The following is a 15,444-nucleotide window of genomic DNA, read 5'->3' as shown; positions in this document are numbered from 1 at the left end:
AGAAAAAAAAGCAGCTAACCTACCAAAGGGGCATAAATAGCTAAGAGAGAAGATAATGACTCGGCCATAAAAGCTAATAAATTTATATACTCAGAGCTTCAGTTTTAGTCTTTTCTTGGTCTCAGGAAGAAAGTGAAATACCAGAAAGTGAATGATTGCCTGGCCCACAGCATTCTGGTATAATCACGATGATCTGGGGGATTCAAATAGATTGTGAAGAGTTTCATGTGGAACAAATTGTATTAAAGACGATTCCTTAATGAAATGTCACTTTTGACTCATGGAGCAGATTAAGCAATTTGGAGGGAAGTCTTCAGGGCAGTCAGGCTCCAAATGAATTTCTTTATACTGTTCCCCAATGCATACCACAAGAGGTCGCAAGGTAGTTTTATTATTTTACAAACTGAATTTTGGCTTCTTTACTGAAATTATCACCAAATACACCAACTTGGAGATGATTTATTATGCTACGCAAACTGCTCTGCCACAGCTCCTTTACAATAAGCCAAACAGCAGACAGAAAGTGGCTTCTACCGACCCATGTAATAGTGAACAAGCACTAAGAATCTGGTATCCCATTAGTAATCTCCCAGCCACTTGCTTCTTCCACAGTGTCATTTTCAAGCCAATCTTGCAATGTCTGGAGCTTTCTACACCACTGTAAGCTGAACTTGAGAAATCCACTCTTCTACAGAGCAGGAATTTAACTACTTTGTACAGACTCTAACATGACACTGAATAGCAGTGTGTACATCAAAATTAGGCTGAGATCACACTTAGGCTTTAGTTTCTCTCAAAATACAGTACCACTGATTTGCAGACACTGTAAGATAGCTGACTTCTATGTCATTCTTGTTGCATCACTTCAAAATATAGTATATTAGAAAAAAAATACAGTTCATCAGTGAACCAAATTCATTTTAAAAAGTTACTTTACCTGGAAATTATGGGACAGAAAGAAGGCAACTCAGGCTAAATGTGTTACATAGAAAATCCAGTAATGACCAGAATGCAGTCTTAGAGACCTTAAGGTGTAGAGGAGTGGGAAGTTTTAGTTTTACAAAGTAATTTCAGATGCATCAGAAAGGAATCTGAAACAATGCAGCACAAAAAATTGCAAGGATCTCACAATTAATTTTCACGGTGGAAAGGTTCAGGTTGCAACATGTTGCCTGTTCAAACTCTCCAGGTGAGGACACGGAGGATCTTGGTTCTTAATAATGCTGTCAGATAAATCACGTCGCCCACGTGACCCATGCAAAACCACCGCCTGCTAAAGCTCCACACACATTAGCGCTTAACAGAAGTTTCCAAAGGGCAAAATCAGTCTCTTTAGTCACTAAATGAAGATTCACTATCAGAACTGTCTTCTGCTTTCCCATCATCTCCCCAGGCAGGCATGGGGGCATCTGGGGTCCTGCAGGCAACAAAAACTGTTGTAAACTGGAGAAGGCAAAGGAGAACGCAGGCACCTTAGCACATAATGCTGATGTCCTTTCATTGCAATTGCATGGACTTTATTTCCACAACATTTAACACATTAACCATTTGCAGACTCACACCTTATCAGTTATTACTTCACTTGCAGCTGAAAGAAAAACACTATAAATGGTAATTCACTGGGCATCAAAACTGGTAGACAGAAGTTTGAATGCACACCTCTGAGATTAGTGGAAATAATGACAGATCACTAAGCCGTGGCAAACACTTGTAGAAAGAGTTGAAAGCACGCAATACTGATTAATTCAAATTTTTTTTTCAGTCTTCAGAGGTTCTAGGGCTGAAAGGAACATGATGTACACCATTAAGCAGTGTAAATAGTACATGAAAAAAATAAGACAGGAAATGAACAATATTGTATCCAACTAAAACTGCAGGGATAATTTAGAGAAGCAAAAAAGAATTACTCAGAGTGGAATTTGGCTAGAACATTGGGTTAAGTTTAAAATGCAAGAGCAGCCATGGGATTTTTATTGACTATAAATGATCAGACCTTTTGTATTTAGTTTTAAGAGAATATTTAAGATGGATCTTAACACTGTGTCAAAACATTTGCACAGGGAATCTACTGGGAATGAAGGGGAGAGCAGCAAGCCATCTGAAGACTAACTAACACTACTGACTGAAGATGCTGCCTCTCTCTGGAACCTCCCTCCTAAGCATATAATCAGTTAGACAACACAAGCAAGACTGAGCCTGGTAAATTTCTGAAACCAAGGTAGAAAACATACATACAATTATACCTGGAGAAGGGAAGAATGATCTTCACAGAAACTAGCTTCCTGTAGGAGAGTTAACTGCTCTCTTTTGATAACATATTACATTTTAAACTAAGCCGACAATTGCATTTTTCTGTCCGGTTGTTATTTATCTTGGGGCTACCCTCGTGTGTCATGCCACAGAATTTCTTTGCCAACTTGAGTTCTGTTTATTATGATTTCTCTGTCAGAAATCCCCAAGGTACCTTTAAAGTGTTTCTAAACATTTTGGGCACAGAAATGAGAAGTGCATTGAAGAACCGTAGGAGAGCCTACTCTCTCCCGCCTGCACACCTCTAAAATAAATGAAGAAAGCGTTTGCTTTCTCATGCAAATACCACTTCACAATATTATTCCTTGTTGCTGTGGTAATGACAAAACAGAAGAGCTGTGCAAAGACATGTGATCTGGAGAGACCAGTGCAAAAACTCTCCTCTAGTAAGGAGGGAAAGATGACAATGAATTCCTTTAGTTCACGAGAGCAGGACACACTCTCCTGGAATTGCAGACAGGCAAGAGAGGAAGGGTGAGAAACAGAAGTTAAAAATAGATGTATTAGGAGCTTGATAGAATAGGCAAACTCTGTAAAAAGCTGTGAAAGGAGTGATAACAGAACAGCCAAAGGAGAGGCTATAAACAAGTCCATACTACTAGAATTAGCATCTCAGCAGCCACAAAGAAAACACGTTCAGTCACTGGCAAGTAGCTGGAAGAGTCTGCACTAAGTGACTAAGCACACAGAAATGAACCATTCTCTAATTTTCACTGTGACTGACTGAGCAGGTCTAAGGAACCTAAAGGCCCAGTAATTGTGGTGTAAATGGCAAGATACATACAAAAAAATGGAAGTCTATGATATTGTGACAAGAAAGAAAGACAGTTAAAGGAAAGGTCACACCTGACTCAATATATTATGTATTATGCACTTTGCCAAATAATTAGCTTTCTTTGACTAGGCAGATTTGCTATACAGCTTTCAAACCAATAATATTTTTAAGAAAATCTGCCTAAACATTACTGTTGCACAGAATCTCATATGACAGACTTTGAGACCAAACTCCAAACACACTCTGTGAGCCCAAATCCTCAGTGACAATGTTTCTATCTTAACCCAACCCAGACAATCCCACAGCAGGTACTTTGTAAAAAAAGCTTTTGAAAATTTAGCTTATTATTTTTATCTACTATAAAAATCCATCCAAACATGAAGAAATTGCAGCATTTATAGAGAGATATAGACCAGGAATGCAGAGTAAAAAATAAAACACAACACACACGCAGTAAAACCGTGCTTGATAACCTTGTCTCAGACTTGCACAGGTTTTCACTTGTGTTCTTTTTCCTATTTCTCATTCAATTAGTAAAAATATCAAATGAGAAATTACTACTTTAGGCTTATTTAGACACCAGGAAGTAGCTGGGAGATAAAGTCACTCAACATATGACAGTACTTCAGTTTTCCTATATTTTTATTTATTCTATTAAACAAGTTGCTAGTTTCAGAATAAGCCTTTCCAAAATATAAAAAAGACTTCACTGGAAAGGAGAAGTGGACTTTTTAATAGTTCCGAGTGTTTCAAACAGTTTAGTTGCTAAAATATAATAAAAATTAATATTTTCACCAGTTTAACAAAGCCTGTGAAATATTACAGTAAAACTAAATTACACGTCAAATGTTAAACAAGTCTGAAACTCATGCTTATGGCCAGACAAATAGCTTTGAGAATGAGTATCTATTCTTAGTAGTCTTCACATCAGGTTAGATCAATCAACAGTTAAAATTTCGAACTGCTGATTCAATTTACATCGTCGACGTTGAAATCAAGCTGTACACTCCATCTACTGAGGGAATCTGGAAAACAACTATGTTGTCCCTCATGCATCCCGCAAAACCAAAGAGAGTTTGTTCTTATTACTCTACAATGATGACATTTTGTTGACGAAATGTTGAAAGAAAATGACCTGGGAAAAACCTCATACTCTAAACAGTAAAGTGAAAATGGCTACTGATGTATTATTTGATTCCTCATTCTTAGGTGCATGTTGTCAAATGCTACCTTGTCATTGCTGTATCCTTCTCCTTGAACTGCACCATGTCTGCTTGGCTCAGAAATAGTACTTTCACTTCCTCCCACATATGAAGGGCAAAGTCTTGCAACCTTCTGTTCAGGAGGATGCAGTATCTATCAATCCATGCTCCAGTCTCTTTATTTCCTGGGCCTTGCCTTGGACTAGATAATACTGAAAAGACAGCTCATAACATCCCATAGCATCCCTCATAGCATCCTTCTTTCAGACCTATAAAACGCTAAAAATGTCTTTCACGGATGTCTTCAAAATCTGCTTTAATGCTGATAATTTAAATTCACAATACCATAAACAAGCTTTCCTAAGCATGCTTTTTTCCAAGTTTTTTGAACATATGGCTGCATTCCGTCCCTACCGAAAGTTACAGATTACTTACTCGAGAAGATCTGGATTTAGCCCCTCAGAAATCATTTTGTTTCTTATTGCCATTACAGGAACACCCTGCGTAGGAAGAAGGAGAATAATATGAAACTATTGGACACAAACACGTGAACGCAATTCCACAGATTCTTTTAGGCTACAATTTCTTACAGATTTGTGCATGTCACTTGTTGAACAAGGGCATAGAATGCTCGTCTTGATGCTCAGCTGATCAGTATGAACGTAGAAGCAAGAAATTACTTTGATCAAAGGCCCTTTTAATCCTTCTTATATATATGGCAAAGTTGCAGGGAGAGAATCGACAATGGACACATATATTTGCAATTCATGCAGATAAAACCAGGAAGCTGAAGTTATGTGTATGCATGAGAAGGTGAAGGAAGCACAAAGTAGCGCAAAGACAGAGGAGAAGGGTTGTGCCAGAAAGATGAAGAAGACTCAGATGTCCTGAAGGCAAACTGGGAGGAAAACAAGGAAAGTTCATCTGCTACAGCTCTGGGAGAATACTTCAAGGCAGTGCTAAAAATCAGAAAAGTCTTTAAAAAGCATGCAGAAAAAGGCAAATAGGACATGAGAACCGAAGCACAAATTAGAAGTGATTCCTCCAAATACAAATGCTTGTACAGTCAGTCTTGAATCTTCTATGACTTACGGGCAAATTTTAGCCAAGTAAGGACGTGTTAAAAAAATTCCTTCCTTTCACTGCAAGTCCTTCCACAGCTTCTGCACTTCATTTTACTCAACAACACCTAAACATCCCCTCATCTTGGATCACATACCCAAGAAAACTTTGACCCACGTCATCTTACGAGATACATTCCAACGAACTGCTCCTATGCTTCCACTAGAGTTGCTCAGAGACAACTTGTGGCTTTGCCATCCCCTGTTGCAAACCATCAGAAATACACCTGGACAAACAACTTCTGGTTTCCAAGGGACAAAGCTACTGGTGGACTATGAGCAGGTCAGGAGAGGCAACCTCATGACCTAAATGAAAATTAGCATAGGATTTTTTTTGGCACAGGACAAATATCTTTTGTACAAAGTAAGTAGAATAGTGATAAAATAAAGGGCAACCATCAATACTGTTCTAGAGAAGTGTGTGGTACTAGGGACAGTTGCAGTAGCTAACCTGGCAGAGCGAGAGCTAAACTCACTGTCTTACTGTGTTTTTCTGGTGCAGTTTCTCAGTAAGAATCACAACCAAGACTTGTACATGAAGATTCTGGAACAGTGCACAGACAGGCCCATAGTTTTAGCTATCTGTGCGGCATATATCGGCAAAAAAATGACTCAAATAGTTGCAAGGTATTAGCTTGCAATAAAGAATTTCTCAGTAACTCACAACTAACGTACATGAAAAAGGGGAAAGCATTTGAGAGTTTTAAATATTCACTTTTTCTAGTACAGGTTTGGAACCCAGGGACTGTGTGTCTATACCTGTGTGTCTCATACTACCTAATGTTTTTCCTTCACTTGATTGCTCTTGGGGTTCCTCTCCCGACCTGAGAAGTCACTGATGAAGCATTTACGCATCAGTTCAAACCAAGTGAAAAGAAGATTGAGTCAGATCAGGCAAAGTGGAATTCATATTTGCTTTCAGTGAAAGGGAGCTTGGTATATGAACTTCTAAGAATGGACTGGGAACTGGAAAACTTTTACATTCACACTTGGAAAAGCGTTGTATTCCACAACTGTATGCATCAAAATATGTAAGGTAAAACCTCTCAGTACCCTCATGTATCATAGATTTACAAAAGTAATCTTAAGTTGAGTCAAAAATACTTTAACAGTGCATTTTTTTTGCTGAAGGAAATCATGATTGTACCTATACCGTTTAATAATACAATTAGGGCATAGCAATTACTTTCATACTTTCATAAGCTGTAGTCTGAAAAATCAAGACCCTAATACTGCTGTGACCCTAAATCTTAGTAAAATAACACAGACAACTAATTTAAATCTAAAGAGTAACTAACCTGAGCATACAGGCCCACCAAAATGGCACAGGTGTACTTTTCTAACATAGGAGCCAACACCAAATTTCCATTGCATGTCTCTCTTCCAGTTAAGATTTGAAATAATCCAAATCAGTACAAGTTCAGCACAGTGCACTCCAGCCCTACTCCAGGCTTGGTCCTGCAGCTTGGGAAGCCTGCAGAAGCCACAGTGCAGGTGGCAATCCTGTTGCAATTTAGGATTTGGCTCTCCATAGCGCAGGAAGAGGTCACACACCATCAGCGCTGGCAATTCTGGAAGAGTGGTGTACTCTCAGTGTTTGGGTTTTTTATTTCCGTTCTTTAAAGCAAGGATCCACCTCTATCAGGCCAGTCAGTCTCTTGGTATTCGTGCAAGTGTCATATTTTGTGTTTAGAATCAATTAAAAGTATTTGTGCTTTAAATGTTAAGTTTATCTGAAATTGCAGACTGCTTCTCTCACACTAGCAACAGAAGTATTCTGAATATTTATCATAGTAAATATGATATTCCTTTAAGGTTTGCTTGAATATTATTGTTGTACATTTAAAAAAAAATATTAATTTAGTAGGCTCACCTACACTCCATTGAAATGAGTTTGCTACTATTTCACACAAGAGCTAACTTCACTGTAAAAGAAGCGTCTCTTCATGCTGCTAATTCTTAAATACTACAAGTAATCTGAGCAATAAATAAATAATTGGTTCAAACAAATCCTCAGCTAGAAACTTAATTTGGGCAAAGAAATTACACTGACCGAAATACTTGACTGGATGAGAAGACCAGTTTGGCAAATACAAAAACACACATCAATTTGTAGATTGTTAGTTTGACTTTCCTACCACACTGTTTACAACTGGCAGAGGAGTCACCAGGAACTGCCAGTACAAAGGGTAAATGTGGAAAGTGAGACCTCACTTCTCTATCGGTCACCAAAAAATAAAAAAAATCAAAGTAATTAGACCAGCCAGCACTTTCACATCCACTTTGAAGTCTGGCATTAAGTCAACACACTAACACAGCGTTCTACTCCCTGCTACTACCCCACTGCTAGGTTTTCCAAATGGTTTGTAATAAGCAGCCTATGAAGCGCCAATCTGTGATTCAAACGAAAAGTGAGATCTGGAACACCATCCAAAGTACCAAGCACACCAACTGTAATAATTCCTCTCAAGAGGGAATGAAAACAGGAAACTAGTTTTAACATAAGCAACAATTCACTAATACTATGACATAGTTATATTTTCCAGAATTATAATGTATATTTTTGAGGAAAATTTCCACTGACAAGCTTGAAAACAAAGAGATATTTTCGTCTTTGTTTCCATGCTCATTTTGGATTTTGGGAATGTGAAAAAAAGAGCACTTAAAAACGTTACTAAGAGTCTCCCATTCACCCTTTTGCTCCTTCAGTAGTTTTTGCACATGTAAATATTGCGGTTATATTAATTTGCCTCCTAATTATTTGTAGAAGAGCCCAAAAAAGAGGTAAAAAACCCCACTGCATCATGAACAGGAAACTGAAGTTGAATCGAGTAAGGAAGCAATTCCTCTGGCTCTATTTTGAACCCTACAGAAATATCAGACTTCTGCTCAGCTATACTAGCAAAGCTGTATTTTTTCACCCTACAGCAAAACCAACTTCAACCATTTCTGTTACTTAGTTCTGCCAGAATAACTACACTTTCAGCAGCATCTTCTGTGACTCCAGCTAATACTGCTCTGCATTTACACATCTTCACACCTTCAGTTCACAAGTATATTGGCAGAATTTTGTAGAAAGCTCTTGCCTGAAGCTTCCCAAGGGAATATATTACATCGACTCATTTATTAGAGGAGATGTGCTAGAAACATCACAAAGTTACCCTAGCTTAAAGATTACTGTTGCAACATAGGTCTTCAGACATTTAATGTTTACTTACAGGTGTGTGTGATGTTCCACCTAAAAGTACTCAAAGAATGATAAAAGAACTGACTTACCACTTGTACCATTTTGAGATATCTGGCATATCTTGGATCCTTGGCCACAGTTGTGACATTTTCTGTTACTACCTCCGTTTTCTGTAATCCTTCTTCTTGTACATTGTTCTGCTGCACAGAAAGTAGGGAACACTTTAGGTACTCAGACCAGAAGCACGGAGAGATTTAAATTCGGAAAAATAAAGCTCAGCCCTTCTTCATCAAGATTATTCTGATCCACATTCACAATATTAAAGATTTCCAAGACGTATGAATACACAAAACACAGCTCTTCCATTTTTTGTTGTTACAAGTGTGACTTTCTACTTTTAGTCACAATTTTAAGTTATTGTAAAATATGTGAAAGAAAATCAACCTCTATAATAGCCCTGTTAAGTTTGTTGTATTTAAAGAGTAAAACAGAACTAAACTTGAATGCTTACTTTATAATTTTTTTTTAAGGATTATATCTATATATCTCCTTGGGTAGTCCAATGCATTTTTTTCTTCAAAATACTTATTTGATTCCCTGAATATGTTTCATACAAATTATGTAACTTTTAAACTATGTTTTTTAATATAAAACATTAACCTAAAGGATAACATAATAAAATCAAAGAATCCTTGAGAGTAATTAATATTGAAAAATGAAAAATGACAAGAAGCTATAGTACTATTTAAGGGGCAACATAAAACGGCGTATTTGCTATTAAACTAAACATGTGAAAGTAGCATTGGAAACCTCCTTTCAGGAATATCTCTTCTGAGGAGGAACGTTTTGAAGAACACAAAATAACCAGAAATCATCCTCTAACATGCCTAAAACACGCCATGCTAACTGTCCATCCTGTTTCCCATGCTGCTGGCTACAAGTTGCAGTTATAATCTTAAACAGACAGGGAAAAGCAGTAGAGTATTCCAGCTATTGCCACTCCACAGCAACTTCCACCAAATAAAGAGAATAAGATGAGACTGGAACTGGAGATTCCAAGAGAAGAAACTATAGTAGGAAGCTGGGGAAGGAACTTCACCTCCAACAAGTCAGAAAGCCTCAGTGAGCGGTGATCACAGGATTTAAGTCTGGGTTAAAAAACCAACAAAACGCCCACAGGCATACACAAAAAAACCCCAATAAAAAAATTAATTGCAGGGATATTGATCACTTATTATAAACTGGCATTTTCCATACATAGATGATTATATACAGAAAATATTCTGTGCAATAACCTCTTTAAAATAAAGGATGCTAGAAACGCCAATTTGAGATGAAAGTTCATATTCTAAAGGAAGGAGAGTTGGAAATTAGGAATGAGGGTTGGAATTGCATGACTCAAATTGCTATTTTCATTGTGATTGAGAAGAGGATGGAGGCATTTGCCATTAGGTTTGTGTTATTTCCAATTATTTAAGCCACACATTCAAGAAAGTGTATACCCTTTTTTAAGTCACTCGTTAAAAACAGTTTCATCAGTGAAAAACGTAGTTTTAGATCTTTACAGCTGATTGCTCTCTTCCAAAAGACTTGCTTCTTTGACCTGTTTCAAATGAGACTGGAAACTTGACACAGAGAGGTATATTCCTTCAACGTGCTAGCTATGCTTCACTACTTACTCCAGACTGAGGCGATACAGCTCTCTGTTGATCTGTAGTAGCCTGTGCCACAGGACCATTTGTAACACTATTCATATTTGCACTGGATACTTCAAACTTGACATCTTCTAGGCCAGGAATAGAGGATAACTGAATATACAAAACACCATCAAATAAGCAATGAGTGTATCATAAATCTACATGTACAATGAAATCTGCAGTACGCTGCTCACAACATATTCCCCAGGTAGGTTTCACATTTGTAAAATCATAACGTTTTATCACTAGTTTTGGTATTTTGACTAGCAAAAACCAAAAAGATCTTTCAATTCAGGCGGCTTCTAAAACAGAAACCCCAAAACATTCCCTTTGGAGCTTTTATTGTTGACAAAGGGTTGCAGCACAGGAAAGGTTTCAATACCTTTCCAGCATTTTGCTACTGCTCTTCACAATGGCACTAGAGCCATGTCACCTTCTCTGCTACTTCCTCTACAGTGAAAGGAATTTTGACAAGAATAGCTCTATTAGCTGACAGATAGGGGACTGGTTACAGATTTGATAATTTTCTAAATCTTTCACTCTTTTTTAAGGAAATGCTCTGAGTAGATATTAAATATGCCACATATCTACTTGAAGGAAATTCTATTTAATGTGATTATAAAGAATTCTGCAAAAATTATCAATACTAATAATTCCTAAATATTTTTAAATATGAGTTAATAAACACAGTTTGTACCACTAAGGATTTTTTTTTTACAAAGATCTTAGTGAACAGTTTCAAAATGTTCTATCTCTGCTCCCAGAAAAGCCAAATTAAATTGCTTTATGGAAAGAAGTATTGTTTAAAACTTTACAGTGGCTGTGGTATTTTTTTTGCTTTGGAGGTTGTTGTTTGTTTGTTGTTTTTTTTCTTTTAGCATATTAAATGATAATAGATGACTACAGATTATATCCTTTGGTCATTTTAGCTGAAGAAGTTACATCAGACACACTTGTGTTAGTTTCGATGCAATTCATACCACATTTGAATATCAAAAGGTTTACAAGGCACCTGCCTAGTTCCGTATACCAGTTGAAATACTTACAGACCAGAAACACTTACAATGATACTTTTGTTTTACAAAGGGAGCAAAAATTTCTTATGAGAGTTTGTATGGCAAATGCAGTTTCACACTGCAACCCTGCGACAGAAGTTGCGGGAAAATTCTCTCCATTTCCTTAAAACTAAACAGCACAATAAAATCAACACAAGTAAGCTGCCATGTAGTTCAGTTGCCCTTTCATGATCCAAGTGCTTCTTTCCTGTTCAATATGCTTAACAGAGGCAAAATCACCATTCCCACTACGTGTGGTTGGTTCCTTCCATATCAGCTACGTGTCCAAACGCTACACAATGTAAGTTGCAAGGCACGGAAAGAGAGAATTTGCCATGTGAGCATTTTGCATTAGCTCCTCCAAATCATCATGAAAATTTATTTGCTCAATTCAGACTATGAAAAGGAAGCTAGTTTATGCAATCTAGGAAGCTGTCACTGTTAGAAGACCAAGTGTATGCACATACAAACCTTTGCATCCAAGATATTGAGTGTTGTTTCAATCTGCTGGATACGGAGAGACAGCGCTGACAGTTTCTAGAATAGAAAACAATTAGGACATGAAAATCAAATTTTAAATAATTTTACTAGGTAGGTAGTTTTCCCAAACAGTGACTGACACAAACGAAGACAGACTACGTACAGAAGAAAGCCAAAGTACATAGGGTATTACTTTGGGCAACTGAAGAATAACAGTAGACATATCGTACTTTCACAGTTACCAAAACATCTTTTTTCAAAGCTTTTTCCAAATGTGGAAGATGAAAAGATGTGATGTGTGTATACATAACTGAGCAAATACAAACTAGAAAAATCTGAGAAGGAATACAGCAGGTGACTGAAAGTCCCACATAGTCAAAATGCACAGTGAACCAGAACTAACCATAAGCTTTATATGGTCCAGGTGCACCTCAATCAAATTTTAACACCTTTTTTAAAAAAAAAAAACAACTTAAGTTTTTCTGAATTACTCTGTAAGAACTGTCACTCTTTTAACTAATCACTACCATATTCCACCAGACCTGTCCAAGTGAAATTGGCTAGCACACTGGCTGGCAGATACGTACCCCTCTGACAGCTTTCTGGCATGTTGGCAAGATTCTGCCTGGCTCTGAAGCAGAACTTTAACACCCTGAGAAAATGGCAGTTCTGCCAATAGGCTAGAAAAAAGTAAAAAGAGACTGACAGGAGTTAAGTCTTTTTGGATAGTGCACTGACTTGTTTACAGATGGTTCCTTGTTCGTAGAGTTAGTTCCTATTGAAAGGAACTGTGTGCCCTATGTGTAGCCAGGGAAAGGGGTGAAAGACGTACAAAAGAGAATTATGTAACTTTACAGGTCAGTTTCACTAGATGAGAGCCAAGAAACTTGGAGTTAAGGATGGTGTCAGCCCTAGTTTTGAATTTTTTGGCTTCTGTTAATTTTGACTGGGATCTTTCACATTACGAACACTTCCATACTTTACAAATACAAAAAAAAAAAATCAATGAGTTTATAGAGCAACTATTTAGTCTCTTGGGTAACAACACGTTTACACTAACTAACAACTTCTATTAACTAGACCTCACAGAGTTGTTCCATGCTCAAGATATCTTTAAATACATGTGTTCTGATTTCCACAGGGCCTATACAGAGGTAATATTGAGATCACATGACAACTGAGTTTTTGGATAACTGACAACAGCATCACCAGGCAGTTACACTGTCCCACATATCAAATTATAGTAAATTTAAAAATCTAGAAAATAAACTATTTTTTTTTTCCTCTGAAGTTCCATATGTTGATGTGGTAGCCAAATTTTATACTCATCATGTGTCTGGCTCTAAACTTTACCAACAAATAGCAGAATTTCTCAGATTATATGGCCTAGTCTGATTGGATTTGACTGCTGCCCTAGCCCTGCTGGCTAGGGATATATAGTAGTCTTTGTTGAATAAACTAACAAATAGCTACAACAAAACCCCCACCAACGACAAAAAGGTTAAGCTCAAAACCACACTGGAAAACACGCTTTCTACAAGGGAGGAAGCACTCTTGTCCTGTTCAGTGGACAATACTAGTCCTGTCCACCTGGTATATTTCCATTGACATCAAAGTCATCCTAAAAACTTGTTAACAATACATACTTTTATTTTTCTCTTTTTTTACAAGACTAAAGTTAACTGCATCACGTTCTACATTAATCACTTGCCAAAAAAGCCTTTTTCTTCTGGATCAAAACATTCAGACCTTAGGGTACCACCTTTTCAAAGGTGGTAAAATCCGCAAGCAGGTTTTGATACAATATCATAGGACACAGATGAGAGGGATACTAACTGTCAAAATGGATTCAGTGTAACAAGAATACAGAATCCTTCTTCCAAAACAAGATGATAGCCACAGATGGAGCTGCTCAGAATAAATTCCATGTATCTAAAAGTTCAAAGACTGTGCCAAAAGCAAAAGTTTAAGGAAACGGAATTAAGTGTGGTAGAGTCAGCAGTTCATGTGGATGTCTTGGATGGAAAGAAAAAATCACTGACTTAAGTACTTATTCAAGAGAAACCTTGAACAGAAAGCAGACTAAAGTTTTTTAGTTTAAACTACCAGTATAATTGCATCAAAAATACTGAAATGAATGGTTCTCATTTCTAGGATTTTTTTCATTGTCTAAATTGACAGCTAGGAAATCAATGAACATACCTCTTCACAAACAGTAGAAAAGCGGTTGAGAAACTGCACTGTGTGAACCACAAATTGGTTTAGAAATGCTACAGTTCTTTTTTGCTGAATAGCAGGAACCTGCATTAAATAATGTAAGAAAATTAGATTAGACACAGATGCCAATTCTCACATTTGGTTTCAAAGATCTGTTAAAAATGCAAATGTTTTAGAAATTATTTAAGAAATTTGCTATGAATGCATATATATAAACAAACAACTTTTAAATATAGATACGTGTGCATGTATACGAATCCCTTTTCCCTAAAAATTCACTAACATGAAAGTTGAAAAGGAAGTTGAAAAGTTGCAGGATACACAGAAAAGGCAACAAGATCCACATAAATGAAGGACTGTTATCTTATTTAAGAAAACACTTTTAGATGAAATTGTGAACATTCCTGATATCGGTGAAATGTTTTTTAAGAAACATTTCCTTCTGAAGCTTAGAGGAAAAGCAAACTTGGTTGTCCATGAAAATACCCAGTTGCAACCAACACCATAATAAAAAAAAAAGAGTAGTGAAATTGCTGTTTCAGTTGTTAGTGACCACCTATGCTGTTTCTAATTCGCAAGCCAACACTATCCTAAATTACACCTTGGTGTCACTCCTTTAAGTCAGATCCAGCACTCATATACTTTTCAGACTAAAAGGTAGAATGTTATCTTCGTCAAAAAAAAAAAAGGGCTGGTGCTCATAATGCAACAGACTGTTGGGATTTTTATTTAAATGGTAACACAGGGCTGGAATGAGGAACATTCACACAAATGTTTACATTTAAAATTATGGTGCCTTGGGGTTAATTACCTTGGATAACTGTTTAGGTCTTAAACTTCACACAGGATGTTTGTCTATGGAATCATAATTGGTTAAAGCAAAGGAGTTACAAGAAAAAATATTCGCAGCCAAGCTTCAGCTGCACTTAACAACAGCGTGAACACAGCGACTCTCTGGTCTTCAGTTCTTTGGTGTCACATTTGTCAGCGTGGCCATTCGCCACGCTTTGCCAATCTCAAGACACTCTGATTTATTTTTATTTTGCTTTTGGTGAGACTTCTGTTGCTGCTCTCTCGAGGTGTCAGCCTGTGCCCCTGTATGGCAAGGGTCTCCTCAAGTTCCATTCTGCTGTTCCAAAAGGGTCCAACAGCACTTACGGCCTTATCGGGAAGTTACAGAGGATCGGGGCATCTGGAGGTGCCCTACCTTTAAGCTCTGTATTTGAGAAACAAAGCTAAAAGGCCGTTTCCGCATGGTTAGAAGGCATGAATTAACCAGCTTCGCACGGCATTTGCCTCATGTTCTCAGACCGAAATGGCTCAGCCTTTAAAGCAGAACCCGCGGCGAAGCGGCCTCTGGCAGAGGCGAACCCCCGGGACCGGGCCCGGCCGTGGGGGCT

The 15,444-nt window shown here is 37.4% G+C and overlaps 1 protein-coding gene across 1 annotated transcript; it reads right to left on the bottom strand.

The window, feature by feature from the left end:
• Window positions 1-1,332: 1,332 nt before the first annotated feature.
• Window positions 1,333-15,299, bottom strand: CCDC53 (coiled-coil domain containing 53). Its single transcript, XM_009866057.1, has 7 exons — window positions 15,252-15,299; window positions 14,030-14,128; window positions 11,819-11,884; window positions 10,275-10,403; window positions 8,685-8,795; window positions 4,723-4,787; window positions 1,333-1,417 (listed from the first exon to the last, which is right to left on the bottom strand). The coding sequence occupies exons 1-7, from the start codon at window positions 15,297-15,299 to the stop codon at window positions 1,333-1,335; spliced, it is 603 nt and encodes a 200-aa protein (XP_009864359.1).
• Between the last annotated feature and the right edge of the window lie 145 nt (window positions 15,300-15,444).

The sequence above is a fragment of the Apaloderma vittatum genome, unplaced genomic scaffold (assembly GCF_000703405.1).
Source record: "Apaloderma vittatum isolate BGI_N311 unplaced genomic scaffold, ASM70340v1 scaffold38953, whole genome shotgun sequence".
In the NCBI taxonomy this organism is placed as follows: Eukaryota; Metazoa; Chordata; class Aves; order Trogoniformes; family Trogonidae; genus Apaloderma; species Apaloderma vittatum.
The sequence above is the reverse complement of the archived record's forward strand: the minus strand, read 5'-3'. Positions and strand labels throughout refer to the sequence as shown.

Coding starts and splice junctions, on each gene's coding strand:
- CCDC53 (XM_009866057.1), bottom strand. CDS start 15,299: ATGCGGAAACGGCCTTTTAGCTTTGTTTCTCAAATACAGAGCTTAAAG. Junction 14,129..15,251: donor CTCAAATACAGAGCTTAAAG/GTAGGGCACCTC, acceptor TATTTAATGCAG/GTTCCTGCTATTCAGCAAAA. Junction 11,885..14,029: donor TTTCTACTGTTTGTGAAGAG/GTATGTTCATTG, acceptor TTTCTATTCTAG/AAACTGTCAGCGCTGTCTCT.